Source organism: Dermacentor silvarum, chromosome 9 (assembly GCF_013339745.2).
Source record: "Dermacentor silvarum isolate Dsil-2018 chromosome 9, BIME_Dsil_1.4, whole genome shotgun sequence".
Taxonomy (NCBI): Eukaryota; Metazoa; Arthropoda; class Arachnida; order Ixodida; family Ixodidae; genus Dermacentor; species Dermacentor silvarum.
This window is the reverse complement of record NC_051162.1, coordinates 1,330,887-1,357,062: the sequence shown is the minus strand read 5'-3', so window position 1 is coordinate 1,357,062 and position 26,176 is coordinate 1,330,887. Positions and strand designations below refer to the sequence as shown.

Here is a 26,176-nt window from a genome sequence, read left to right as displayed (position 1 = left end):
CTTATCTGGAAGACCTCTGTAGCAGAGGACGTGCCCGTTAGTCAGCACTGTATAAGCCTCACCAGTACTTCTAACCCTCATTAAGGCCAATAATATCCCAGGAAATATGCCTGATAATTCCTCAGGAACTTCTGCTTCTTGGCTGGAGGAGGCATCTCAGCTGGCTGCACACCACATGATACTAACTGCGACACGCAACACTTCGCACGAGCAGTACCACGTGAACTGCGCACGATACACACAGCATAGTCACATGCCAATAACAGGTCGATGGCGATGCGGCTCTACATAAAAAAAGAAATGACACCTTCCGGCGAGCAGCTGCTTCCAGCACCGTGCTGTTTTTGTAAACAAAGATGGCGGCACCCACGCAAGCGCAATGTGGTGGTACTTAACGCAATTTAAGTGTAAAGCAAAGGCATATGAGCGCATTTCTGATGACCTTGTGCGAGTTGATAATGTGTGTCCCATCAATCTTCGTTGTTGCGGGATTGCAGTTTAGTAACATTTTGTTGTCGAGAGGTATGAAATGCATTAAATCTTATGGGCATTCGCCGAGGATACGAAAAGATATCGTTGTCGCGGGAATTTCGTTGTCGAGGGATTTCGTTATCGCGGGTTTAGACTGTATTCTCATTAATTTACACTCTGCGAACTTCTGCCTGACAAGCAGCTATGTGAGTGTCCTGGCTCCAACGTACACAGTCTTCTCCCAAGATCTTCTTTCCCTCGTGTCCCACGCTGATGGCACAATGCTCCGATCGCATGTGCCTTGTGAGCACGTTGTTGTGTCTAGCAGTTGTTTCTTGTTCTTGGATTTGGTTTCCACTGCCATCTGTTACATTACCACTCACATGTAGATAACGCTTAGCTTGAAATAAAAGTGGGGTGCTGCCAACAATGGGCAGACACTATTGGAGAAGTTGTTTTACTTAGTTGACTCTGCATGCAGTGGCCATATCTGATAGACGACATAACACTCATGTTGCCCCCTTCCCTGCTGCTCTCTTTCGCATGTAGCCGTAGACAACTGGAAAGGTGCAGGAGACTGCTGGCACGCAAAATTTGAAGGCAGCTTGTGTCACTGTCCCCCTTCCAAGAGTGTGTCGTCCCAATACTCATAAAGAAGGTGGTGGTTTCCAGGCTGTCATTCGCAATGCTTGTGAGCGAAAGCAGTTACTGTCTGTCGTAGTAAGGTTTCATTCGGATGACACGAACGATTCGTGTGGGATGTCGCCGTCGTGATGACGTGTCTTGACCTTCTGGTACAACTTCGTAGTTCAAGGGCTAAGTCGGCAAATTATCCCGTACACCAAAATAGCGATGAAGAAGCTTTTAGGATTGGCTGCGCAGTCATACACGAGTACATACCCATGCTCTGTCTCCAGGTGCGATAATCGATGTCTCCGTCACAAGTTGAATCAATTAACGTCGGTTTGCTGTTGCTGCTGAATACGATTGCGCCAGCTGTCGTGCCTATTGAGCTCCGTGTGTGAAGTCGCTGATATATGGTCATTTTCGGTGGTCTCATTTACAGGTAGCATTGCATCTAAGGTTGTGGTGACGGTCCGACCAAAAACAAGTTGTAAAGGTGTCATAAGAGTCATCTTTTGTACTACAGCATTGTACGTGAACGTAGCCTGTCCCATGTCCAGTGGTCTATGTCCATGTATAGGTGAAAAATGTTCCAAAAGCCAGGGGAACTCATAATTCAACGTGTTATCACTGGCTTTACTCAACAATAAAATATAACAAAAGCATAGACGTTTCGCCACCTATGCGGGTGGCATCGTAAGTACACAAATGGCAACAAATGGGAAAATACATCCTATTTATGTATGATACTGCCATAAACATCCGGCAGGAGACCACGGTTAGAATTGCATGCAGATCGACTGCAACGGATAAACCATGATTCCACAAATTTTCTTGGGCCCCATCGGTGTTCCCGTGCTAAACGTGGCTACATTATCAAAATCGAACATGTGTCCTTTTGTTAAACAATGAACCACCAGTTCTGTCTTTTCAACGTGTGTCATGCGTGGCTTTCGTAGCATCCCTTAAGTGTTCCTCGAGTCGAGTGCGATGTCGCCGTCCCGTCTCGCCAATGCAGCTGGCACCACAGTCCGAGCAGTTGACCTTGTAGACGACACCACTTTGTTCGTCCGGAGGTGTGCGGTCCTTTGGCTTCGGAAACACGTTTGCCAATGTGTACAAGGGTTTAAACACAGTTCGAACACCCATAGGCCGTAAATCCCTGTGCACTGCGTCTGATACACAGGTATAGTGACACCATATCGGTTAGCGTTCTGTTGAGTCGTTCAGGCAGTCCATTCTTTTTTTGGCTGGTGTGCGTCAATTTCATAATGGACTGTGCCAAATGGGCAGTAAATATGGTTCCTCGGTCCACGATGAGAACATTAGGAGCGCCATGCACTATGCTAGTGACAAAACATTCAGCTGCTTCAATGGCCTAACAAGAGACACTGTCTCGGCATATCAAGTTAGGCAGTCAGTTGCAACTATGATCCATCACAACTTTTGCGAATGGAATTTCCGGTGGCTGTATGGGTTGTAGGAGATCTGCTGGCTTCAATGGTGGCGTTTTACATCTTTGGCAATCCCGGCAGATTCTCACATTCTGCTGCACAGAATTCAACAACTTTGGCCAGTAATACTTCGTGCAAATGCGTGCTAAGGTTCTGCTCACTCCTAAGTGTCCTGCTGATGGGTCATCGTGGCACGCTTCCAATATCTCTGGTCGTAACTTTGAAGCTACGACGAGCAGAAATGTCTCAGCACTATGTTCAAAATTTCTATTGTACAGGACGTTATTCCTCACAACGAACGACGACAAGCTGTCGACAAAAGCTCGTGGAACATCGACAGGGTGTCTTTCTAGGTGATCAATGAGCAGACGTAACTCCACATCGCTGATGCTGCGCCATTTGCGATGATGTCACAGCTCCTAGGAATGGGCAATCCTGTTCATCTTCAGCAGGTGTATATTCCGTGGATTTATTCGGTGCACGTGACAAGCAATCAGCATCACTGTGCTTGTGACCGGACTTGTATACGACCGTTATATCGTATTCCTGCAGCCATAGGCTCCATCTTGCAAGCCATCCAGATGGGTCTTAAAGATTGGCGAGCCAGCACGAATGATGGTCGCTAACAGCTCGAAATGGTCTGCCACGTAAGTATGGTCTGAACTTGCTGATGGCCCATATCACCGCAAGGCATTCTTTTTCTGTAGCTGAGTAGTTCCCCTCAGCCTTCACAAGAGTTCGACTACCATATGCAATGGCTCGTTCCTCTCCATTTCGCCACTGAATGAGTATGGCCCTGAGGCCTAAATTGGTTGCCTCTATGTACATAAATGTTTTTTGGCTTCTTTGTCAAAACACGCAAGAACTAGATGATTCTGAAGATGTCTTCGTAGTTCATTGAAAGCATTCTCCTGTTCACTCAACCAGACAAAAGGCATGTCTTCTTTCGTTAGCTGCGTTAGTGGTTCGGCAATCCTTGAAAAAGTTTTGACAAAGCATCTGTAGCAGGTGCAGAAGCATAAGAATCGTCTAACAACCTTTTTGTCAGTTGGTTTTGGAAATTTTTGAACTGCCACAGACTTCTCAGGGTGTGGGCGAATGCTTTCTGAACTGACAACATGGCTGAGGAAAAGGAGTTCGTGAAAGCCAAAATGATATTTCTGTGGTTTTATCATCAAACCTGCTGATGAAACCTGCTGTGGTTTTATCATGACAGCCCGCAGTCGCTCTACATGCTGCTCGAAGGTAACAGAAAAAATTTGTCGGCCCTTCCACTCTGTGAAGATGGTTAACCAGCGAAGCTGAAACATGCGTCCTCGGTGTTTGTCACTGGGTTAATCCCGACAGTTCATTAAAGTATTTCTCAATTATGAGGTTACACACACGTTCGGCTGCAACGGAGAGAATGAGGTCACTGACGGTATGCTCGCAGTCTGCCGTTGTCACTTGCGTTCGATGTCTCGAGTTTGCTCGGCGGAGTGGTTAGCAGCATTCGCCCGCCATTGCCACTTGCCATTCTTCGAAATTAAATTGCTTCGAAATTGAATCTGTTCGTTACGTAAGACTCATAGCCCCTTAATGGCTCATGCCCCCGTAAATGCGGCCTCCCCATTACAATAACAGAAGAGAAGTGAAATGCTACGCTGGAATGATGAGCGGCAACGCAGCCAGCTGTGGAAAAAGATGACGACGATGAACGCGGGAGCAGTGGCACGAGCACGTGCCGAGCATGAGCACAACCTGAGGGGCGCCAACAAGCCAGCTGTGGAAAAAGGCGACGGCGCTCGAGCCAATGCTGATGATGATAGTTTTCTGCACACAGGCGATTTTGCCTAGCCATATACAATTTCGCCTAGACATATAAAGCTTCGCGTTAAAAAAGTGTTAAGACAAACGAGACAGGATTGCCATTTTAGACCGGTGAGAACAGTGCCCATCATATGCTGAAATGTGACAGGTGTGGAACAAAAGCCGAACGGAAGTACTTTGAACTCGTATAGTCCGTCTGGCATCAGAAATGCCATCTTCTTGCGATTGCGTTCATCCACTTCCATCTGCCAGTACCCACTTTTGAGGTCTAGGGAGGAAAAGACTTTGGATCTCATAGTCCATCTAGAGTGTAATCAATTCTTGTAAGTGGGTAAACATCCCGCTTTGTGACGGCATTCAGCTTCTGGCAATCAATGCATAAGTGCAAGGTCTGGTCCTTCTTTACAAGTGCCACAGGCAATGCCCATGGACTTGCGGACAGCTGAATTACATCATCTTCAAGCATTTCCTTAACTTGACTTCAAATGGCTTCTTTCTTCATGATGACACTCGGTAGGGATGCTCGGCCTCACTGGTTCATCAACAATTATCCGATGTTTGGCGATAATGTAGTACGTCAACCTTTGGATGACACAGTAAAGCATTCAGAGAATTCTCTTACGGGGTTCTCTATTTGCTCTTTCTGTCTGGGCAATAGACGTGGTTCGATGTCGATGGATACAAGGACAGAATCCACATCTTGGAAATTTACTGGTGCAATCTCGGGAATGCTCAGGTTCGTAAAAGGCTGGTAATAACAGTTGCCTTTGCGACATGTAGCACCTTATTTCCAAACTTAGTGAGGAAAACTTTGGCACATCCTCCACACAGCTGAACAAGGCCTCTTGCCATGCAGATCCCTTTTTTCGAGGAGGAGTCTGTTGTTGCGGTATGCATTCCTTTCGTAGTCACTGAACGCGTTGCTCCTTACTGCGGCAGTTACGCTGGAGAAACCATCATGTTCAGCCAACCTATGCTGGCCTTTGTGGGGATTGAGGGTTGCGCCGGCATGATTGAGCGCGCTTCGCCTGCTCTGCCATCCCTCACCATCGTTCCCCGCTGGCCTCCTTCTCCGCCCGCGCCGCCTAACCGGTTCCCGCGGTGGCGCTGCGCACGCGGCGGTTGGCGGTGAGGGCGGGGCGCTGACGTCACTACGCGGCCGGTTGTCGGCTGCTAGCGGCTGAGCGTGCCTCGGGACTTCTCTCCGGGACCAGCGCACGGTACGTTCATGCTTTCCTCTCGTCCGCCGACACCTTTCTGACTAGGACTGGAGCTCGCGCACGGTGCCTTTGCCCGTGCGGGGAGCGCGTACTTTGTGCTGATCCTTTCCCGACGCTAAGCCGACGAGCGGTGCCATTAGTGCTCGCGCGAGGTCGTACCTCGCCGAGCCGCACTTGCCGAAAGCCTAAGCCGAAGGATATTGCCCGTGCTCTCGCGAGTTGACCCATTGGTTATCGCCAGAGCAAGTAGCATAGCCGCCGGGACTTTTCCTAGCGGCGTGTCCCAGCTTGAGCCTGTGCTCTCGCCGCGACGTGCTATAGGCGCCTGTTATTGTATTTTCGCCCTGGTGCGGGACCCCTTTGGCTCCCCGCCGCGCGGGCGTTTGTGCAGTGCTGGTGCCAACGGTTTCAGTAAACGGTTTCCGTCAACTCAGGGCTTTACTGTGTTTTTGCGTGCGTCGCTCGGTAGCCCCTTGCGGCCTCTGAGCTCGCGCGCGAGCGGTGCTGGAGGCGACGGCTGACGCGGCCCTGTGGCTCGCTAAGCTCGAACCCACGGTGGTTGGTCTCCTGTGAGACACCAAGAACCCACACTGGCGCCCAACGCGGATTCAAAGGCTCATTAAGCCTTTGTCTGTGCTTAGCCGAGTCAATACGCCTTAGCGAATTGGGCTCGCCGCGTTATGTCTGCTAGGCGTAGTGACCTTTGTCCTTTGTTAGTGCTAGCAGACGCCGCGTTGCTCGAGAACGGGGCCAGGGCCCCCCTTGAGCAGTGCACTCCTGCACCCTCGCTTGTAACGACCCCCTGTGGGGACGGCAACGCGAGGCGCTACGTACCAGCCCCCTTTGGAGCAGTAGCGTTGTTTGAAAACGGGGCCAGAGCCCTCTCCGAACAGTGCACACGGGCACATTCGTCTGCCACGGCTCCCTTTGGAATGCCAAGCAGTGCGATGTCGCAGCGCTCCCGATCATTGACTCCTTCGGGAGTAAACGGAGCGCAGCGCGGAAACGGGGCCTTAGCCCTCTCCGACTTTTGCCCGTTGGCTGCTTCTCAATTGAACAGCCAAAACCAGTGGTATGCCGCGGCCCCCTGTGGGGAACCTTCAATCACGGCGACCACGAATTCCGCTCATACGTCTCCCTTTGGAGTACATTCGGTGGCGCCCAGTGGCACACCGATCGAGCACGCGCCTGTTTTGTCAACGCTGGCGGCAAGCGGCCTAAGCAATTCACGTATAGCTGCCTCAAGTGGCAGCTGTGAACGACAGCAGGCGCACCCCGCTAGGAGCCCTTTTTGCTCTGGGGACGGCGGTGCGCCGGCCGGTATCCCTGTGGAAACCGCGCCACTCATCGAGCTGGACGTCAGTTCATCCTTGCTCGATCGCGCCGCTAACGCGCCAACGGCTCCCTTTGGAGCAGGTGCACAGACGCTGTTGCATAACGCCGCCGAAATGATCCAGGCGCTCTCTGGGGCAGTTAAAACGCTGTCGGCTGTTCCGAAATGCGCTCACCCCGCTGTACGGTTGGCAGTCCCGACCTACAGCGGATACGGTGACCTGCTTAGTGCCAGGGACTACTGTTATTCCCTCGCACGCTACCAGAAAGCTCTGGGTTTGAACGATCAGGATGTACTCGGACGCGTCGTCCCTGTTGCACTCACTGACTCGGCGGCTAGGTGGTACAGGCTTTCCGGACACCGTGCAACAACCCTCGAGGAGTTCCGCGCGGCATTCCTGCGTGAATTCCTACCCGCTGACTACGAGAGTAGGATGCGGCGAGAGCTTGGGCTTGTGGGGATCGAGGTGCCTTCCCGCGCCTCGTCCCCCAGCTCGCGCGTGGCGCTTAGCTCGATCTCCGGGAACCGCCGCCATAACGGCAAAATGGCGGACACGGCTAGCGCGCCGGACTTACTTTCCCGCGCAAACCGTGCTTCTCCCCCCCGGAATTGGACTTGCCCCGCAAGACACGTCACCGGGACGCGCCCTGATTGGCCTCCCGCGCGGCGGCCCCCGGGCACCCTCTCCACCCGAGCTCTCGTCCGCTGAGCGCTTCCTCGCCGCGGGAGAGGCTCACAGCATAGAGAAAGAAATTCAACTTTCTCTATGCTCACAGGCTCGCAACGAGGTGGTTACATGAGACCTTTGTTCTCGCGACTCCTCGTTATCGCGCTTGGCGGACCGCTACCCGGTTAGCCCTAGCGCAGCGGGCGCGCGTACTCGATCGGTCTTGCGGCGAGCCTTGGCCCGTAAGCGCCGTGACTGTAGCACTGAGCTGTATCTTGGGTGAATAAACCCGTGTTTGTTGGCGATCTGACTCCGGAGCCTTCTCTGCGCCGTGTCGGAGAGTCGACGAACCCTGCTGTAGCGCCTTTGTGCGTTGCGGAGTGGAGGAGCGTCGTGCCCTTTCCTGACTGTCGCTCGTAGGGTAAGCCTTGTGCAAACCCATCTCCACATAACTGGCGCCCAACGTGGTTTCGGCATGGCATCAGAGCAGGCCCCTTCACAGCCCTCGTTCCTGCCTGACCCCCTGGCTGCTGACTTATCGTCCTTCGGAGCGAACGACACCGATAGCATGAGGTAGGTTCGCCTTCGCGACCCTATGCTTTCGGCCACCGGGAGCGACCCCTTCCTTGGAGCGCCCTAGGTGATGTCGACAGCTCGGATGTGTACACTAGTTCTATATAGCCACGCCAGTTACGGGTTTTATCAACTGTTTGAGACGCGCGGGGAGCAGGTGCCTACTAGCCCCTCCGGCGTGCTGTCTCCGCTCGCTGGCCTTTGTCCCGAGCTCAGTTGTGCCCAACGTGCCGCATCAGGAGCCACCCCGCTTAGATGCTCGCACGAATACGCTCGCCGGCCTCCCTTTGTCCCGAGCGTCGTTCGTCGCGCCATGTGCCGCATCGGAGCCACCCTGCTTAGATGCTAGCAAGAATACGCTCGCCGGCCTCCCTTTGTCTCGAGCGTTGTTCACTGCGCCATGGGCCGCATCGGAGCCACCCTGCTTAGATGCTCGCACGAATACGCTCGCCGGCCTCCCTTTGTCCCGAGCGTCGTTCACTGCGCCATGTGCCGCATCGGAGCCACCCTGCTTAGATGCTCGCACGCATACGCTCGCTGGCCCACCGTTGTCCCGAGCGCATTTCTCGGACGGATACGCTGCGGTGCAGCCTTCCCGCTACGCCGTAGGCGCGAGCTCGCTCGCTGGCCTGCCTTAGTCCCGAGCGCAGTTCGGTGTCCCGTGCGCCGCAGCTGAGCCTCCCTGCCTCGCTGTTGGTGCAAATTGCTCGCTGGCCTCTCCTTGTCCCGAGCGCAGCTGGGAAGCAATGTCGAGCGCGAGCCACCCCGCTCAGCCGACAAAGTCGCCGCGTTTTCCGCCTGCCGCTTGTCTCACGCGCATCCGAGCGACATTTTCGACGTGCGTGAGTCACCCCGCTCCGCTGTCGATCCGTCTGCCTGGTCATGTGAGGCCTCATGCGCCTGTCGGAGCGGCAGCCCAGCTCTTCTCTTTGCCGTTTACTGGCCCCATTCGGTCGGTCGTGCATTGAGCGGACCACCTGTCCGTTGGTCCTTTTTGCTCTCCGGAAGTTGGCGTTAGCGTACGTGCCGTTTGCTGTGGAGACGTACAATCCAGCTTAAGCGCTTGTGCGAGCCATCGGGCCGCCTCGCGCGCTGGGCGTTGACATGGCAGTGGTACCTTGTTCTGCGCTACCGGAAATGGAGTTCAAACGTGGTGGCGGACGCTTTGTCGCGAGCCCGCGTTTCGGCGTTTGATCCTTTGGTCCGCCACTCCCGCGAGCATTCGCACCAAGTAGAAGCCGGAGCCTCAGTCTCCAATGGCTCAAAAGGTGCGAGAACCTCATGCACTTAGTAGAGACCGGAGCCTGTGTCTCCAATGGCTCGAAAGGCGCGACCCCCGCCGGCGAAGCGATTCTCGGATTGCCAGCCCCGGGAGAGGACGTTTACCTGGTGGATCCCGTTACCTCATCGGGTATTGTCTTCAGCAGGCAAGAGCTGCTAAAGGCTCAGCAGAGCGATCCATTTTGTAAATAGAAATCGTTGACGGGCTCAAAGAGCAGAGCTCCCAAGAGGAGCGGGGCGGCAAAGCCGCCGGGCGCACCCGGACAGCTGGTATTGCTGTTGGCGCCGAGTGCCACGCAGCTTGTATTGTTGCGGGCACGTGGGATCCGTATCTGCTTAAGCAGAACGACCCGTTTTGTAAATAGAAATCGTTGACAGGCTCCAAGAGCCGAGCTCCCAAGAGGAGTGGGGCGGCAAAGCCGCTGGGCGTACCCAGACAGCTGGTATAGCTGCGGGCACGTTGGATGCGTATCTGCTGGACGCCGATAAAGCTCTCCTGTGCTATATCCCATCTGAGGAGGCTCCCCAGGAGTCTTTCAAGGTGGTGATACCCCGCAGTCTAAGGAAAGTCCACCCTGAGCTATTTCCACGACTCGCGGGTGGCCGGACATGCGAGTGGCCTTAAGACCTTCCAAAAGTTGTGCCGCTCCGCTACCTGGCCAGGCATGAAGCGTGACGCTCTTCACTACGCCCGCTCATGCCGCGTGTGCCAATGTATGAAGCCTCGCGCGGGCAAACCCCCCGGGCTCATGCAGCCAATCGACAGCCAGCTACCCGGGCAAGTCGCGGCCTGTGACATTATGGGACCTTTTCCCAGAAGCGGGCGAGGCTACGTTTTTCTCCTGGCTGTCACAGATCACTTCACGAAATGGGTTGAACTTTTTCCCCTTCGGAAGTTAACGGCACGTGCAATCTGGGACAAGTTGACCGAGGTCTTTAACCGCTTTGGCTTTTCGGCAGAGCTGATAACGGACAACGCGTCCTACTTCACGGCCAAGATGTTCGTGGATGCGTGTGCTGCCTTTGGCATTAAGCACCGCAAGACAACCACGTATCACCCACAGGCCAACCCAACAGAGCGGCTTAACCGGAACCTCAAGCCCTTGCTCGCGGCCTTTGCCCAGCAACATAGGGATTGGGATGTCTGTCTTAACGAGATAGGCTTCTCCTTGCGGTCCACGGTGAACCGTTCGACTGGGTACACGCCCGCTTTCCTCAACTTCGGGAGTGAGCTGCCAAACCCCATGGACCGCGTTCTGCGGACCGGCAGCGGGGCGTGCGCCACGAAAGCCGGCCTTTCCGGCTACGCGGCGGAACTGCGCTCACGGATGGACGCGGCCCTTGACCTGGTCCGTTCCAACCTGGCAAAAGCGCGAGCTGGACAAAAAGCCCAGTACGACCGGTCACATAGGGACGTGCACTATGGTGTCGGCGATCTCGTCCTCAGACGCAACCATGTCTTGAGTGACGCCGCCAAAGGCATCTCTGCCTCCCTGTCGGCCAAATGGTTGGGCCCGTACCGAGTGGAGACCAAAATGTCCCCTCTGGTATACAAGCTGGCTGACTCCCAAGGGAGACCAGTCGGCGGTCCAGTTCACGTCTCGGACCTCAAACCTTTCGTTGCCCGTAGCAACGACTGGGGAGAGGGGGAGGCGGTCAACGAACCGCAGGCAAACCGTGATACGGCTAGGCCCAGCCCACGCCACCGGTACAACCTACGGAAACGCACCTAGGCAGGTTTTCTCCCACCAGCTGGTAGCCGGACTTTATTCCCTACCACGCCGATGAACGGAGAGACACAGCTACGGTGCGAAGGCGCACGTTGAAGTGGTGACAGGCCCTTTTGGCCTAATATACCCTCTCGTGCTCACCCGCCTTCTGAAGCGCCTAGTCAGCTTTCTCCCACTAGCAGGTAGCTGGACTTCATTCCCTACCATGCCGGTGAATGGAGAAATGTAGCTACGGGGCAAGGGCGCACATCGAAGCGGTGACAGGCCCATGTGGCCTAATATACCCTCTTATGTGTTGCCCAAGCCTCAGCCTGGCAAACGCCCCTTTTTGGGCTGTCAGCCAGGCGGGCAACTTCCTTGGCACGCCGGCTATGCCGGGGGGCGTTCCTGTCCTTCACCTTGCGTCGTCCAGTCTGCTCCCTGCGCCTGGCTCCACTGTGCCACCAGTCTTGCTGACCACGAAGCCGGCTGTCCCTGGTCTTACCATGCCAGCCTGTTGCTGACCTCAAGGCCTGCTGCTCCTGGTCCTTCCGCCATGAATGACTCCTGCCTCTGGGGGCCACGAACCCGTGCCAGCCTTGCCTCCTGCTGCCTAGGCTGCCGCTAATTGTGGCTGGTCCCCAATCAGGCGCTGACCCCTGGCCGAGGAGGGTCACTCCGGCTGCCGCTGCTGACCTGGCTGCCGGTTATCCCGGCCTGCTGTTACTGCGCAATCCGGGGAGCCCAGTGACTTCTGTGGTGGCTGCTGCGCCAAAATGGCAGCCACACCTCGCGCGTTCCTGGCTGCTCTAGTCCGGTGGACCTCGAGTGTTGCTGGCTGAACCATGGTGCTGCCCTGCCCCGTCCTGCCTGGGCTGCTGACTCTTCCACCTGGCAGGGGGTCCTTCCGGTGTGCGGAACTTTGGTGGCCAAGGCAAACCCCTGGCTTTGTGTCAAGAGAAGCGACGTCTTCACCTTTTTGGACTGCTGTGGCCCCTTCTCACTGTCCTGGTCCTGAGGAAGACGACGACACCCTCTTGGACTTTGCCCCGTTGGCTTAGCCCTCTTTGGCTGAGTCAACCTTGCCACTTGGCCTCGGTCAGCCACTTAGGAGGCTGGCCTCGGTCTTTAGGAGGGGGGAATGTGGGGATCGAGGTGCCTTCCCGCACCTCGTCCCCCAGCTCGCGCGTGGCGCTTAGCTCGATCCCTGGGAACCGCCGCCGTAACGGCAACATGGCGGACACGGCTAGCGCGCCGGACTTACTTTCCCGCGCAAACCGTGCTTCTCCCCCCCGGAATTGGACTTGCCCCGCGAGACACGTCACCGGGACGCGCCCTAATTGGCCTCCTGCGCGGCGGCCACCGGGCACCCTCTCCACCCGAGCTCTCGTCCGCTGAGCGCTTCCTCGCCGCGGGAGAGGCTCACAGGCTCGCAACGAGGTGGTTACATGAGACCTTTGTTCTCGCAACTCCTCGTTATCGCGCTTGGCGGACCGCTACCCGGTTAGCCCTAGCGCAGCGGGCGCGCGTACTCGATCGGTCTTGCGGCGAGCCTTGGCCCGTAAGCGCCGTGACTGTAGCACTGAGCTGTATCTTGGGTGAATAAACCCGTGTTTGTTGGCGATCTGACTCCGGAGCCTTCTCTGCGCCGTGTCGGAGAGTCGACGAACCCTGCCGTAGCGCCTTTGTGCGCTTGCGGAGTGGAGGAGCGTCGTGCCCTTTCCTGACCGTCGCTCGTAGGGTAAGCCTTGTGCAAACCCATCTCCACAGGCTACGTACACAGGCTCCTGATGAGTCGCTTCAGGAGTACGTACGGGCGATGCAAGACCTTTTCTTAGTCGCTGAGCCCAATGCCTCGAACGAGGAACGCGTCGAACGGGTGATCAGGCAGGCACATCCGACCTTTTCGGCGTACCTGCGCGGCGGCCGCTTCCGGAAATCTGGAGGAATTAGCCGCCGAGGCAAAGCGCATTCAAGGTGACATTATCGCCGCGCGCGCCTATCGCCCACCGCCGCCCGCCAGCGAGGCCCTTGAGCCGAGCTGCGCGTGGAGAGGGCCTGAGCCCTTTCCCCAACGGCAACAACCCGGCCAAGCTGCCTTTGCGGCTGCAAACGGGTGTGTTTGGGAGCTGAGCGCGCGCGCTCTCGACCCTTGCACGCACGGGAAGCGGGCAGCCTGTGCTGCGCTATCGACCGAAACGCATGCGCAGGGACGCTTTTCGACCCAGCGCATCGCGGAGGGAAACGCTCGTTATCAAGCGGCGAGCCGACCCCGGCAGGGAGCTGAGGCTGCTCCGCCTCGGGAAAGATACCGCGGCGGAGTACGCTGTTTTCGCTGCCAACAACGAGGGCATATTGCAAGGGATTGCACCGCGCCCCGGTCTCCTGTGAGGCCGGGAAACGGGATAGCAGGTCGCTCGTGAAGGCACGAGGGACCGAACCTTTGCTTGTTCCCTCGGCGTACCGAGCAGGTTGTGTTGCTGGTACGCACGCGCCGTTTATTCCGGTGACCATTGCCGGCCGCGAATTTTCGGCGCTGCTGGACACGGGCGCAAGCGCTTCATTGTTCGGCGAAGAGGTTTTGTCCCACTTGCAAAAGCACGCAGTGCGCTTGCGGGACTGCCGAACGACATTCAATCTTGCGAAAGGCGTGGCCCATTCGGCTGGCGCCGCAAGGCTGACTGTCAGGTGGGGAGAGCGAATGAGACGCACGCGTTTCGTTCATCTCCCAGGGCTCAGTGTTCCTGTGATTCTCGGCAGGGACTTTCTCCTTAAAACTGGGATCGTTGTGGACATTGCGAATGGCGGCTATCGCGACGGTCAGTTCACGTTGCTAAAGCCGTTCATCAGCCCGCCGGCGTCCGATTCTGCCTGTGCAGATGAGGCGTCGGAGTCGTGTCGCGCACCGAGTTCGGGGGCAGCCCCCGAGCTTCTCGCTCACCGCTCATGGTCCCCTTTGGGATCGAGAGGCACGGCACGAACCGTGTCGCGCGCAGAATTCGGGGGCAAGCCCCTGCGCTATGCGCTTGTCGACTCACAATCCCCAGTGGGATAGAGCGACACGGCACGAAGAGGCACTAGATCTGAGTGCCAACGTGGTAGCTGACGCGCTATCTCGTGCCCCATTGTCCACCCAGAGCTTTTCTCCAGGTGCAACAGCCGCTGCCGGTGCCTTAGCGCCAGCTAGCGTCGGGGGCGAAACGAGCGGAGAGAGAGGCGAGTCCGCAAGCGGGCCCCCCCCCGAAACCTGTTTCTCCGCGCTCCAGGCAAGCAGCGCGCCGGAAAGCGTGCGTGCGGGAGAGCTTCACGAAAGCGAACCCATGACGCCGATGGCTGCAGTCCTGAGTGGGGACGAGACCAACCTCCCCTTTGGGAGAATTGGAATCGCTTTCAGCAGGCAAGAGCTACTGAAGGCCCAGCAAATTGATCCGTTTTGTCGCGGAGTGAGCGACGGTCTCAGGGAGACGGAGCGCCGAGACGCTGCTGGTAGTGCGGCGGGCGCAGGGGGGCCGGAAACAGCGTGTGTCGCCGAGTCCCCCGCGGATTTATATTTGCTGGATCATGATGGGCTCCTGCTGAAATACATAGCCACCGATGATGACGCTGTGGACCCGTTTAAGGTGGTTATCCCCAAAAGTCTGAGAAGCGCACTGTTGCGATGTTCTCATGACGAACCCTTGGCCGGTCATTTGAGTGGCTCTAAAGTTTTTGCGAAACTAAGCCAAACTGCGACCTGGCCTGGCATAAAGCGTGACATTTTTCGCTATTGCCGTTCCTGCCATGTCTGTCAAATGGTGAAATCAAGGGGTGGCAAGCCGCCCTGGCTGATGAAACCAATCGACAGTGAGCGTCCGTGGCAAGTGGCCATCTGCGATCTTATGGGGCCTTTCCCCAGGAGTAAGCAGGGGTTCACACACCTGATGGTAGTCGTTGATCATTTTTCTAAATGGGTGGAACTGTTTCCGCTTCGTAAAGTGACAGCGCGAGCGGTACTGGAAAGGCCACAGGAAGTGTTTTGTCGGTTCGGCTTTCCGAAAAGACTGATTACGGACAATGCGTCCTTTTTCACCGCTCGGGTGTTTGGTGCTACGTGCCGTTCCCTGGGAATTAATCACTGCACCACTTCGCCCTACCATCCCCAGTCCAATTTGACGGACAGACTCAATAGAACTCTTAAACCAATGTTAGCGGCCTTTGCCGAACGTCAAAAGGATTGGGCAGACCACTTGAGTGAGCTCGCGTTCGCAGTCCGAACCTCCGAGAATCGCTCAACTGGTTTCTCTCCCGCCTTTCTCAATTTTGGAAGGGAGTTGGCTAATCCGGTGACCAGTGTCATGCAATGCCAGCTCGGGGACGAGGAAGCGCCGGCAGACTGTTCCGCTTACGCTTCAGCACTTCGGGACAGGCTTTGTCGGGCTCTCTGTAGAGCAAGGCAGAGTTTGGCGTCGACCAGGGCCCAGCAGAAGGCTCAATACGACCGGAAGCATCGCCATCTTTCATTTAAGGTAGGTGATCTTGTCCTGAAGCGCAACCACGCTCTTAACGATGCGACCAAGGGGTTCTCAGCCTCGCTCGCTCCTAAGTGGCTTGGTCCGTACCGAGCAGAGAAAGTTTGGTCTCCGCTCGCGTACTTGCTGAAGGATCCCCCTTCGGGAAAACTTAGCCGTGCCCATATCGCCGACCTGAAGGCCTTTGCGTCACGGTCCGACGAGCTCGCGCCAGTGCCCAGTGGCATTGCGCGCAAGCATCGGGGCACACCCGAGGCAACGGACCGCATTCGGACCACGCACCAGTACAATCTGAGGAAGCGGTCACCTGTGTGATTTCGCGCCGGACGACGGACTTTTCCGCAACCGAAGGCCCTCAGTAAAATGCGTAGCCTCAGTGGGCTAGCTTCTTTACGGAGAGTGCACGAAAATAAGCTAGCCCCAGCCGAGCGTATTGCAAGTGTGTTTATGTAGTGTTTTAACAGTGTGCATTTTTTCCCCCATTTTTTTAAGTACGCACGCTGAGTGTATTTATGTTTTTTTTGAAAGTGTGTTTAATTTTCGCGTGTACAGCCTTATAGTTTAATTAATTACGTGTTTTTTTTTCTTGTACGTAGACGGTGAAGATTTTTGTTTTTCTTGTTCTTTTCTTTTTCCTTTTTTTTCTCTTTGCCGAGAAGGGGGTTGTTGATTTGCGCGGTCGTCAGGCGCGGGGAGGACCATGGTCCGATTGACTCGTCGGTGTGAGGGGGGGCGAAGGACGCTTTGCGCCTTCTACGGCGCGGCGCGTTGTGGATGGCGAGGAGCATTGCGGTGTTTGGGAGTGTTGCGCAGCCATGGAGAAAACCTCAAGGAGTGTGTGCGTGCGTGTGGGTGTGCGCGTGCGTGCGTGGTGCCTGTTGCTCTTCGAAGCAACCAGAAGTCGCACCAACTGCAGCATCGGATCGTCGTGGACACTGAAGGTGGACGGGGTCACTGACCCTCTGACGACAGACAAAAAGCCCGGCTCTCTGCGGTAGCCGCCGCTGTGCAAACGCCTTGCAGCCACGGTTGTGGCTGCCCCTTTCATCTTGGCTCCTGCGGCGTGGCCAGCTGACCCGGCAGTGTCCTGCCCCATCCGGCTGGAGTTCGGGACCGCCACCACCACGAAAGCAACAACTCCGATCTACCAACGGTGAGCCCGTTCCTGCTATCAAGACTGCCCTCGAGACTCCTACGTCTTCGGCCACCGCCTCTAGCCACAGAACTTTACGCACCGTTTCCCCTTTCGCACCTTGGACACTGTCCCGCGCCAGCGGCCGCCTTTTTTTGTTAATATTTCTCCCCCCTCTCGCGGCATTTTTTTTTTGTATTATAAAGCGTAGCAGTTTAATTTTTTATTTTTCCACGATCCTTGTATATAATTATTATTGTTGTAGTGCATGAAAGTGTTTTTTTTTTTTTATATGTCGGAACGCAGTGTGTTAAGAGTACTTGCTGGGCTGAGGTTAGCATTTAGCTTGTGCATGAAAGACTCAAGTGTCTTTGATGCATAAGCCCCTACTAGCTGTTTCGCCAGGCTGGTAGGGGGGCATTTAAGGAGAGGAGGATGTGGGGATTGAGGGTTGTGCCGGCATGATTGCGCGCGCTTCGCCTGCTCTGCCATCCCTCGCCATCGTTCCCCGCTGGCCTCCTTCTCCGCCCGCGCTGCCTAACCGGTTCCCGCGGTGGCGCTGCGCACGCGGCGGTTTCGCGGTGAGGGCGGGGCGCTGACGTCACTACGCGGCCGGTTGTCGGCTGCTAGCGGCTGAGCGTGCCTCGGGACTTCTCTCCGGGACCTGCGCACGGTACGTTCATGCTTTCCTCTCGTCCGCCGACACCTTTGTGACTAGGACTGGAGCTCGCTCACGGTGCCTTTGCCCGTGCGGGGAGCGCGTACTTTGTGCTGATCCTTTCCCGACGCTAAGCCGACGAGCGGTGCCATTAGTGCTCGCGCGAGGTCGTACCTCGCCGAGCCGCACTTGCCGAAAGCCTAAGCCGAAGGATATTGCCCGTGCTCTCGCGAGTTGACCCATTGGTTATCGCCAGAGCAAGTAGCATAGCCGCCGGGACTTTTCCTAGCGGCGTGTCCCAGCTTGAGCCTGTGCTCTCGCCGCGACGTGCTATAGGCGTCTGTTATTGTATTTTCGCCCTGGTGCGGGACCCCTTTGGCTCCCCGCCGCGCGGGCGTTTGTGCAGTGCTGGTGCCGACGGTTTCAGTAAACGGTTTCCGTCAACTCAGGGCTTTACTGTGTTTTTGCGTGCGTCGCTCGGTAGCCCCTTGCGGCCTCTGAGCTCGCGCGCGAGCGGTGCTGGAGGCGACGGCTGACGCGGCCCTGTGGCTCGCTAAGCTCGAACCCGCGGTGGTTGGTCTCCTGTGAGACACCAAGAACCCACACCTTAAAGTCATCTAATCCTAACATGCAGCGCTTTCTGCCACACAAGATCCCTGCTAAGGGCAGCTTTCTTGGCCTGCATCACCACGAACCAAATGTAAGCTGCCTTGTCTGGGGCCTTGTGCACTGGCTGAGTCAGTTTATTTTGCTTCAACAACATGCCTGAAGCTTCGGCTCCTTGCTCTTCAATATTGTTGTAACAGAGCTTGCCGGCCAAATTCTTCCCCGATGATTGATATTTTCTTTCCAGCTTGGGCGCAGGAGATTACTCAAGCCTTCTCTTCTAGCGATAAAAACTTTCACTGCTTTGTCGGCTGTGACATGCTTCTCCGGATACGGTTTCGGCAGCTTCGGGAGACAATGACTAAATGGCGATGAAATCGTGCGTAGCCAAGCATGCATCGCACTAACGCCTCGTCGCACCTTACCAAGATTTGACCTCGCAATCACAACTCTGTACAATCAGCAATCACTGTTGAACACCAGGGCCATAGGGTGGCACCCTCCGGATTTTAAATTCGGATCTTAACGGATATGCTCGTGCTGGTTCAATGCGGCAGAAGCGGTTTCGGAAACCAAAAACACGTCAGAGACATCGGATTTCGGACACCAACTATTCTCACGAAACTTCATAGAAAATTAATAATTAGAAATACAAAAAAAAATATTGCAAGTATGTTGTTTGTACGTGCACCATTTTCCGAACCAGTATGATCCAAAATGCTTCCACGGAGCTCGGATGCTTCTTCATGAAAGCTCCTTGCATCACCGTCATTATAGCAGCATGGCAGCTATCTGCTTTGCTTATGCTGCGTCGTGGCCCGAGGGGCATCTGAAGTTTGTGTTTTTCATGCGAAAGCATTATATGCCCCATTACGCGATAATCCATCGTAGCCGGTGGTGCGACCAAATGACAGTACCAAAAATGACTGACGACGCAAACAGTAAAAACACATCACAAAATGCTCGGATTGACGTCGAATTTCTTGGGGATGTTCCCGTAAACTAACTGAATTCATGGCTTTGAAAAGAAACTTTTGTACATTTTGACCCAGGCCTCTGGGGTGCGAGACAAGCACGCTTACCCAATGCCACGGCAGCTCCACACTTCTGGTTCACTAAAGGTGTGCCTAGTGCGTGCATCATTGGGCACGTGATGACACAGCCATAGGGAGGAGGTGGCACCATGTCATGTTTGTATAAAATGAGTGAATAAAATAAGAAGCATTAATGTTCAACTGAACGCCACTGAGCAGTCCTTTGAGTTATGAACTCCTCGTGGGCAAGCAAGCACGTTGAGGTGCTTGGCACCTTTTGATTTGGCCTTACCGAGGCGCAGTTATAACGCAGGTGGGTGCTTGCGCGGAGAAGGAACGCGTGGAAAAAAAACATAGCTGCAGGGCCATATTTTTGCACGCAACAATAAAGACAGCAATAGCGAAAAGGAAAAATGTGCATCGCAATTTGCTACTGCAGTCACATGGCGCATGCCAAGTTGTCCTATCGGCTCACGCAGATTTGAATTACTGGCACGCTTCTTTTGTGTGCATTTTGACAGCGGTGAGCTACACATTTCTGATTTTCGGTCATTTATTTACAGTCAAACTTCGATATAACAAAGTTGTACTTGCAGCAAAAACTCAGTTAAATTACAAACTTTAATTCCAGGTTTTAAGGTTTCACTAGTAAAAACAAATTCACAAATTCCCAGAGCATTCCTGGTGGATAGCATCTTGTTAGAAAGCACTTATAAAGAAATCGCAAGAAGGTCTGGATATAATAGCACGATTATCACGGGCTATAATAGCACGGCTATTAGCACGGTTATCACGCAGACAAACGTCGCTCATGGCGTCCCGAAATTTGCGTGCGTTGTGTCACGTGGCGCTGTAAATCTTGGACACCATGGCTGACGGCGCTTAGTGCCTGAAGCCAGTGCCCACAAATTAAAAACAAAAGCGTGAAAAGATACGCGTGAAAGCGTGGTACTCGAACATCTTGTGGCACTCGAACAACTTGTGGCACTCGAACATGCGCATCCCGTGCACGACAATGAAGGAATGATTTTGGAGCTCACATCCAGGCTTACGTACATACCGTATTTACTCGAATCTAACACGCACTTTTTTTCCGATAAACAAATCTGCGTTACCATATAGCCATCAGCATTTCAAAATGGCCACCTCGTACGTGCTTCGAGCCTAGCTACACTCTAGCCTAGCTACTGCAGTACGTGCGCTTAGGCATTAGTCTTCTCGTTTTCTGCGTTTGCTCTATCAACATGAAGTGCTGAGTTCATCATGATGCTGCATTTAAAAGGAAAGTGATCATGTGTGTGGAGATGGATGGAAATCGGGCCGCATCACGGGCATCCGGAGAAACTTGCGTGCAAAGGAGAGGATTTTCGCCAGCAAAGCAACGTTTCAGTGGACCGAAGCAGGACGTATTCTGTGACGATCCACTTCAGCGATACGATCACCTTGGCCCTATCTTGAAAGCAATGTGCGACGGGGAGGGTCCGCCACGCGCTGTGTTTTCGCTGCTTATGGTTCGCATTAAAGCGAGAGGCGTGCTAGCCTGAAGGTCAATTCGCTCACCGTGCTTCATCACTCCAGCGTTTTGACAGCGAGTTACCGCAGTCAATGAGCGATATGTGTTCATGTTTGCTTGTGCGTGTGTGACACCGTGCTTGTTAATTTAGTAAGCAAATGTTTGCAAGTTTATACAGCCGATAAAACTGCTATCCTTACTTCGTATAGCTGTCTACTAATTTGCTATCGCAATCGATGCTTCACCTTTCGGGAGAAACTGCGACTTGTTTTATTCGTCGCAACTTTAGTGCATCGGGAGTAAAGCTTTGTTTTTCCAAATGAGAGAAAGCTGTATTTCTGTATAAAAGCATGAGGTGGGCAGTACTGTAAAGGATTTTTTTTTTGGTTACGGAAAATGGGTGCGCAGTACAATCGAGGGCACGTTAGAAGCGAATAAATATGGTAACCTGCTGCCCAGGGCCACCATGGTTTGCACAGTATTCGGGACCGATGTTGCATTATGTCCAGTACCAGCAAGCACTAGCCTCTTCCCCCCACTTTGCTGTGGGGGGAAGAGGTAAAGAAAGCTTAGCTTAGCTTTAAAAATGTAAGCCGTGATGCCCACCTGCCCGATTAGCTTCTTGTAAGGCTGCAAGTGGTCACGAAGGTTGAGGTGCAGCACGTGGCCAATCACACTGTATCCTGAAGCATCTGGCTGGCCAATCACAGCACGTAGCACGTCTTCGGCTGTCCAGTTGTCGTACGAAAGCGACACCTGGCGTTCCCCCAGCACGGATACCCCTGCTTCAGAGAGTGCGACCCGAGCAGCTGGATCAAGTTCATCGAGCGTCGTAACCTGCAGAGAATGTGCCATCTTCATTTATTTTTGTGCTAATCAAGTAAGGCTATGCACAACAATGGTTGGACCCACAGCTTTAACGGCTAGTTCACGGTCCACTAAAAAGAAAAGGCACAAATGCAACAGATCTCATATTAGTAAACCAGTTCAATACATTCACGTTGTAAGTAGAATGCTATGCGAAAATACACGGACTTGAAGTTTGCTGTACTCGGGGGCAACTTTTTGTGCCTATGCAGTGGAAGCTACAAGTGCGAGGGGCCGGTTTCCACAAGCGCACTGTTACGGGCAACCGGGAAGCAGCTGCACACGCTCACGTGCCAGAAACACAGGCTGGGAAGCTGGCGGTAAACGTGGGCTATCACGGTACTAGACCTCGGAAAGTGCGACCGTGTACGAGCGCGGAGATTACAGTTCTCCACGCACATAGCGGGTACGGCCACGGAAAAAAGAGGCGTGCGCAGAAATAAGGTTGAAAAAAGGAAGAGGCATGCCTCCGTTGCTAGACGACACTTGTCTGGGCAGAGAATGTGCTCACAAAATCTGATGCGTCATCGTCCCTGCAATTAAATTTTTAAAAAGATAATTTTTTTTTCCTCCGGTGCCGCCTCGGGTTTTCCGAACTCGTGCACTGCTACGTCCACTTTATGAGCCTTGTCTGCCAGCCTACTGCACCAACTGCCGTAACGAATACAAGAAAATCTAAGAATCGCCAGATTTTGAAATATTAGTTCGTAGCAATGAGGTGTAGTTAACATGACACGCAAACTGAATAGCGATCGTTATTCTGAACAGTTCGGTATTCTGAAGTTCGTGGTACTGAAATATTTTTACATTGAAGCTATAAGCAGTCACCAGGGGATAAGTTCATATAATGTAGTGTTCATAGTAATGAGGTTTCACTGTATTCTGAACACTTGTTGAAATCCTCCATGTTGAAGTCTCAAGGTCGCATAATCTGATTGGCTGAGAGCTGCCTGAGAGCCTGCTCTCAAACAATCAGATGAGGCGACCTTGAGTTTTAACAATATGGCGGATTCCAACAAGTGTCCAGAATAGCACCCCCTAAGCTGCACTTGCAGAAATAGTCTCTTGCATTGTTACATTGTGTGATTGTGCTCGAACATATGTTGTGTTGTCATTATTCAGTATGTGCCCCCCCGCCCCCTGGTCCTGAAATGTCCACCTCTCAAAATTTTCGGGCGAGAACCCTGGCCAAACCTCATTATAATAAAGTCGTATCACAAAAAATACTTTTCTCATATCTCCTATTTGCTATAACTGTACCTGCTGATATTGTTGAAAATATATATATTCATTGTCAAGTCTATGTGAAAGAAACACAAGCCCACAGAGTTAATATAACCCGAGGAAAAGCTCCTCATGGCACCCATGCATTGAAATTGGTAACCGCAAGGGTGCCGCCATGTTGCTACTCTGCACAGGGGCAGACAACGAGATGCGATTCTGATACGAGATGTGCAATGAACACAATCCAGAGCCTCTCTCAGTATGGTGCCGCCGTCTAGTTTAGGCACCTGCAACCACATCCGTTCACGCACCATAAATTTAACATCAAAGTTTTATAAAAAGCATCGGATCTCTCCCAAAAATATATGGAATAAACTTTGCACATTATCCATATGTACAAGCTACATGTAAATGCTTGTTCTCGAATCATAATTAATTTTTTGCGTTCCAAACATTACAAGTACCAACATGATGGCGTCTTTGCGGTTGCCATTTTTTTCGCGCCGCTTTTCCTCTAGAGCCAGCTCTATGCATTGTGCCTCTGTCAGAGCGATTTCGGTGGCCAGTCGGCAGATTGTGCCGCCGTGTGGCTTGTGAACAAAGCTAAACTATAACTTCTAGTGCACATTATGCCATACCAACTAGCCCATCAGTCTGTAATTTCAAACTAAACTATAAACACACTTTCCACTAATGTTTATACATATGCTACTGTGTGATTGGTGTAATCACATGTCATCAGCACATATCGATTGCCAACTGGGGGCCAGCCAAGCCAAGCTGCTGCCCAAAACAAAGGTACAGTCGTTGGCTTTGCGAAGGCAATCTGTTTAATCCTAAGTGAACGCCCCAAGTCTGCTTCTTTTGTGAAGACGTGAAGAAATGGCTTAGCTTCCACTTCATACCGCCTAACCTGCACTCTGACTTTCATGTGACTTACCAGGAAGGAGATAAAAGTGTGAAAGCTTTGCATGCAGTCAATCACATTCCAATTGCTGGTGACTGTACCGTTTCAAGTTGCTCTTGTTGAGAGCTCTTGTAGACATTTTTGCTACTCTAATACATACCTTGAGCTGCCAAGTAAACAAAATATTCAACTCACTGTAACTGATGATGTCTTAGATCTGGCATTCTTTGTTTCATTATATCCCATCACCATTCTCATTGGAATAAAACACGGCCAACCAAATTTTACATTCTTCCTTTAGTATGTCTACATTTGTTATATCCTAGATAAGCTATACAAAAAATGTGAAGATATATTCAGAACAAAACACTTTCAGCGACTCGAACATAAATCTTTTGGTCTGCACGAAGACAGAGCAAAAGAGAGGCCAGGAAGGTCTGCTGCCCTACAATTGGGGGAGGGCATATTGAGAAGAGGTGATGCACGTGACACTTCAGAGGCAGTTATAGAGTCCAGACGTTTTTCAGCAGCGCAAGAGGGCTTCAGTAGCGGTTTGTGAAAGCCACTAGAGCAAGTAGTGCTTTTTCACAACTTTATTTTTTAATGCTCCGAATTAAAGAAAAAAGCATGCAGTAAAAAACACATGGTGCAAAGCCTAGCAAACACAACTCCTCTGTTGCAAAAGGACACAGAGCTTGCAACATTGCTGAATTTCATTAAACACAAGTTTTATAAAGCACTGCCAAAGGTTATAAACAAGTACTACACTCTATATAGACATGCACCCAATTTTTTGATACACCTGCGCTTCTTTGGATACTCACACTTGAACGTTTTACCTGCTGCTCGAGAACAGGTCCAGGGCCACTTTAACTGTTTTGCGACTGGTGATTACGACTAAAACACTACTAGTATGAAGGCTTGCAATAGTCAGCTGAACACAGATTGAGAATAAAACTTGACCTGTTTTACTGCACCTATGTTTTGGCACATTGGTAGAAGGCCTTGCACCTTTTCCAACTGTATTTTAAGTCCAGCTGGCGTGACTATGTGTGTGTCAAGGTGCTGCAATAATCAAGGGCTCTCCCTACATGACACAAGCTTCCAAACAGTGTTCAAGGTTGCTGCTAGTACCATTGAGTACCATTGCTTAAGGGGGCCCCCCTGCAGCATCTTTATATCGAAATCTACAAATGCATTTGACATTAAAATACACCATTTAAAAAAAATGTCACAGTTTCGCCCTAAGGGCGAAGCAATGAATGCGATAGCAACACAGCAATGTCATACGAAGTAAGGTGAGCGGCTTTGGTAGCAACAACACGCAGAACTGTTGTCGACGCCATCGGCGTTTTGCCCGCGTTAGCTCAAAATGCGTGCGGCGTTGGTGACTGTTGCTGGAGCCTCTGATATAAATAGGCACTTGGTGCCGCAGCTAAACGTCGCCTCCCTTCCCTCCCCCTCCCCCACGGCCTCTCGCGCGTCTGAAGAATGCGCGTTTGCTCTACATATATGGTGATTATAAAAGAGAAAAGAGACGCCTACTTCTGCAGCCCTTAAGCGAGCACGGCACAGAACGCGCGTTTGTTCTCCGCCGTGTGTTCACTCCCCGTGAAAGACGCGCCCCTCGCGCCCTTTCACTCGCACATACAGCGTTCGGCGCGCGGCGACGATTTCATCTCCAAATGACGTCATACGGAACCTCACGGCGACGGCGACGGCGACACCGACGGCAGAAATCTGCTTTTGAGTGTCCATATAATTGCTATCGCAATAAAAGATGCGCCAAGCCCAGGCCACCATCCTTCACCCGCCTGAACAGGTTTGTTCGGCTACATCTTTCCCAGCTAGATTCCCAGATAAAAACGGCGAACACTCTGTGCAACTTTTGTATGTTTACCCTTGAACAAAATAACGTCTGCATGACGTACCACAACTTTGTAATGAAAAACATATTGCATACAGTTGCCCTTGCAAAAAGTTGTCGCAGTTTCACCTGAAAGGCGAAGCATCAATTGCGATAGCAAACTTGTAGAGAGCTATACGGAGTAATGATATTAGCTTTATCAGCTGTATAAACTTGGACATGCAGCAGCATCGGCAACACGCAGAACTGTTGTCGACGCCATCGGCGTTTTGCCCGCGTTCGCTCAAAATGCGTGCGGCGTTGGTGACTGTTGCCGGAGCCGCTGATATAAATAGGCACTGCGTGCCGCAGCTAAACGTCGCCTCCCTTCCCTCCCCCTCCCCCACGGCCTCTCGCTCGTCGGAAGAAGGCGCGTTTACTCTACATGGTGATTGTGAAGGAGAACAGAGACGCCTACTTCTGCAGCCCTTAAGCGAGCACGGCGCAGAACGCGCGTTTGTTCTCCGCCGTGCGTTCACTCCCCGTGAAAGACGCGCCCCTCGCGCCCTTTCACTCGCACATACAGCGTTCGGCGCGCGGCGACGATTTCTTCTCCAAATGACGTCATACGGAACCTCACGGCGACGGCGACGCCGACGGCAGAAATCTGCTTTTGAGTGTCCATATAATTGCTATCGCAATAAAATATTTTGCATCAAAAAGTTCTTCAATGCATTCCG

The 26,176-nt window shown here is 53.1% G+C and overlaps 1 protein-coding gene across 1 annotated transcript in view; it reads right to left on the bottom strand.

The window, feature by feature from the left end:
• LOC119465101 (tRNA (guanine(37)-N1)-methyltransferase) overlaps positions 1-26,176 on the bottom strand; it is a 123,547-nt gene that overhangs the window by 57,721 nt on the left and 39,650 nt on the right. Inside the window, exon 3 of the mRNA XM_037725902.2 lies at positions 21,199-21,429. Within this exon, the coding sequence (XP_037581830.2) occupies positions 21,199-21,429 (231 nt within the window). The remainder of the gene's footprint in view (positions 1-21,198; positions 21,430-26,176) is intronic.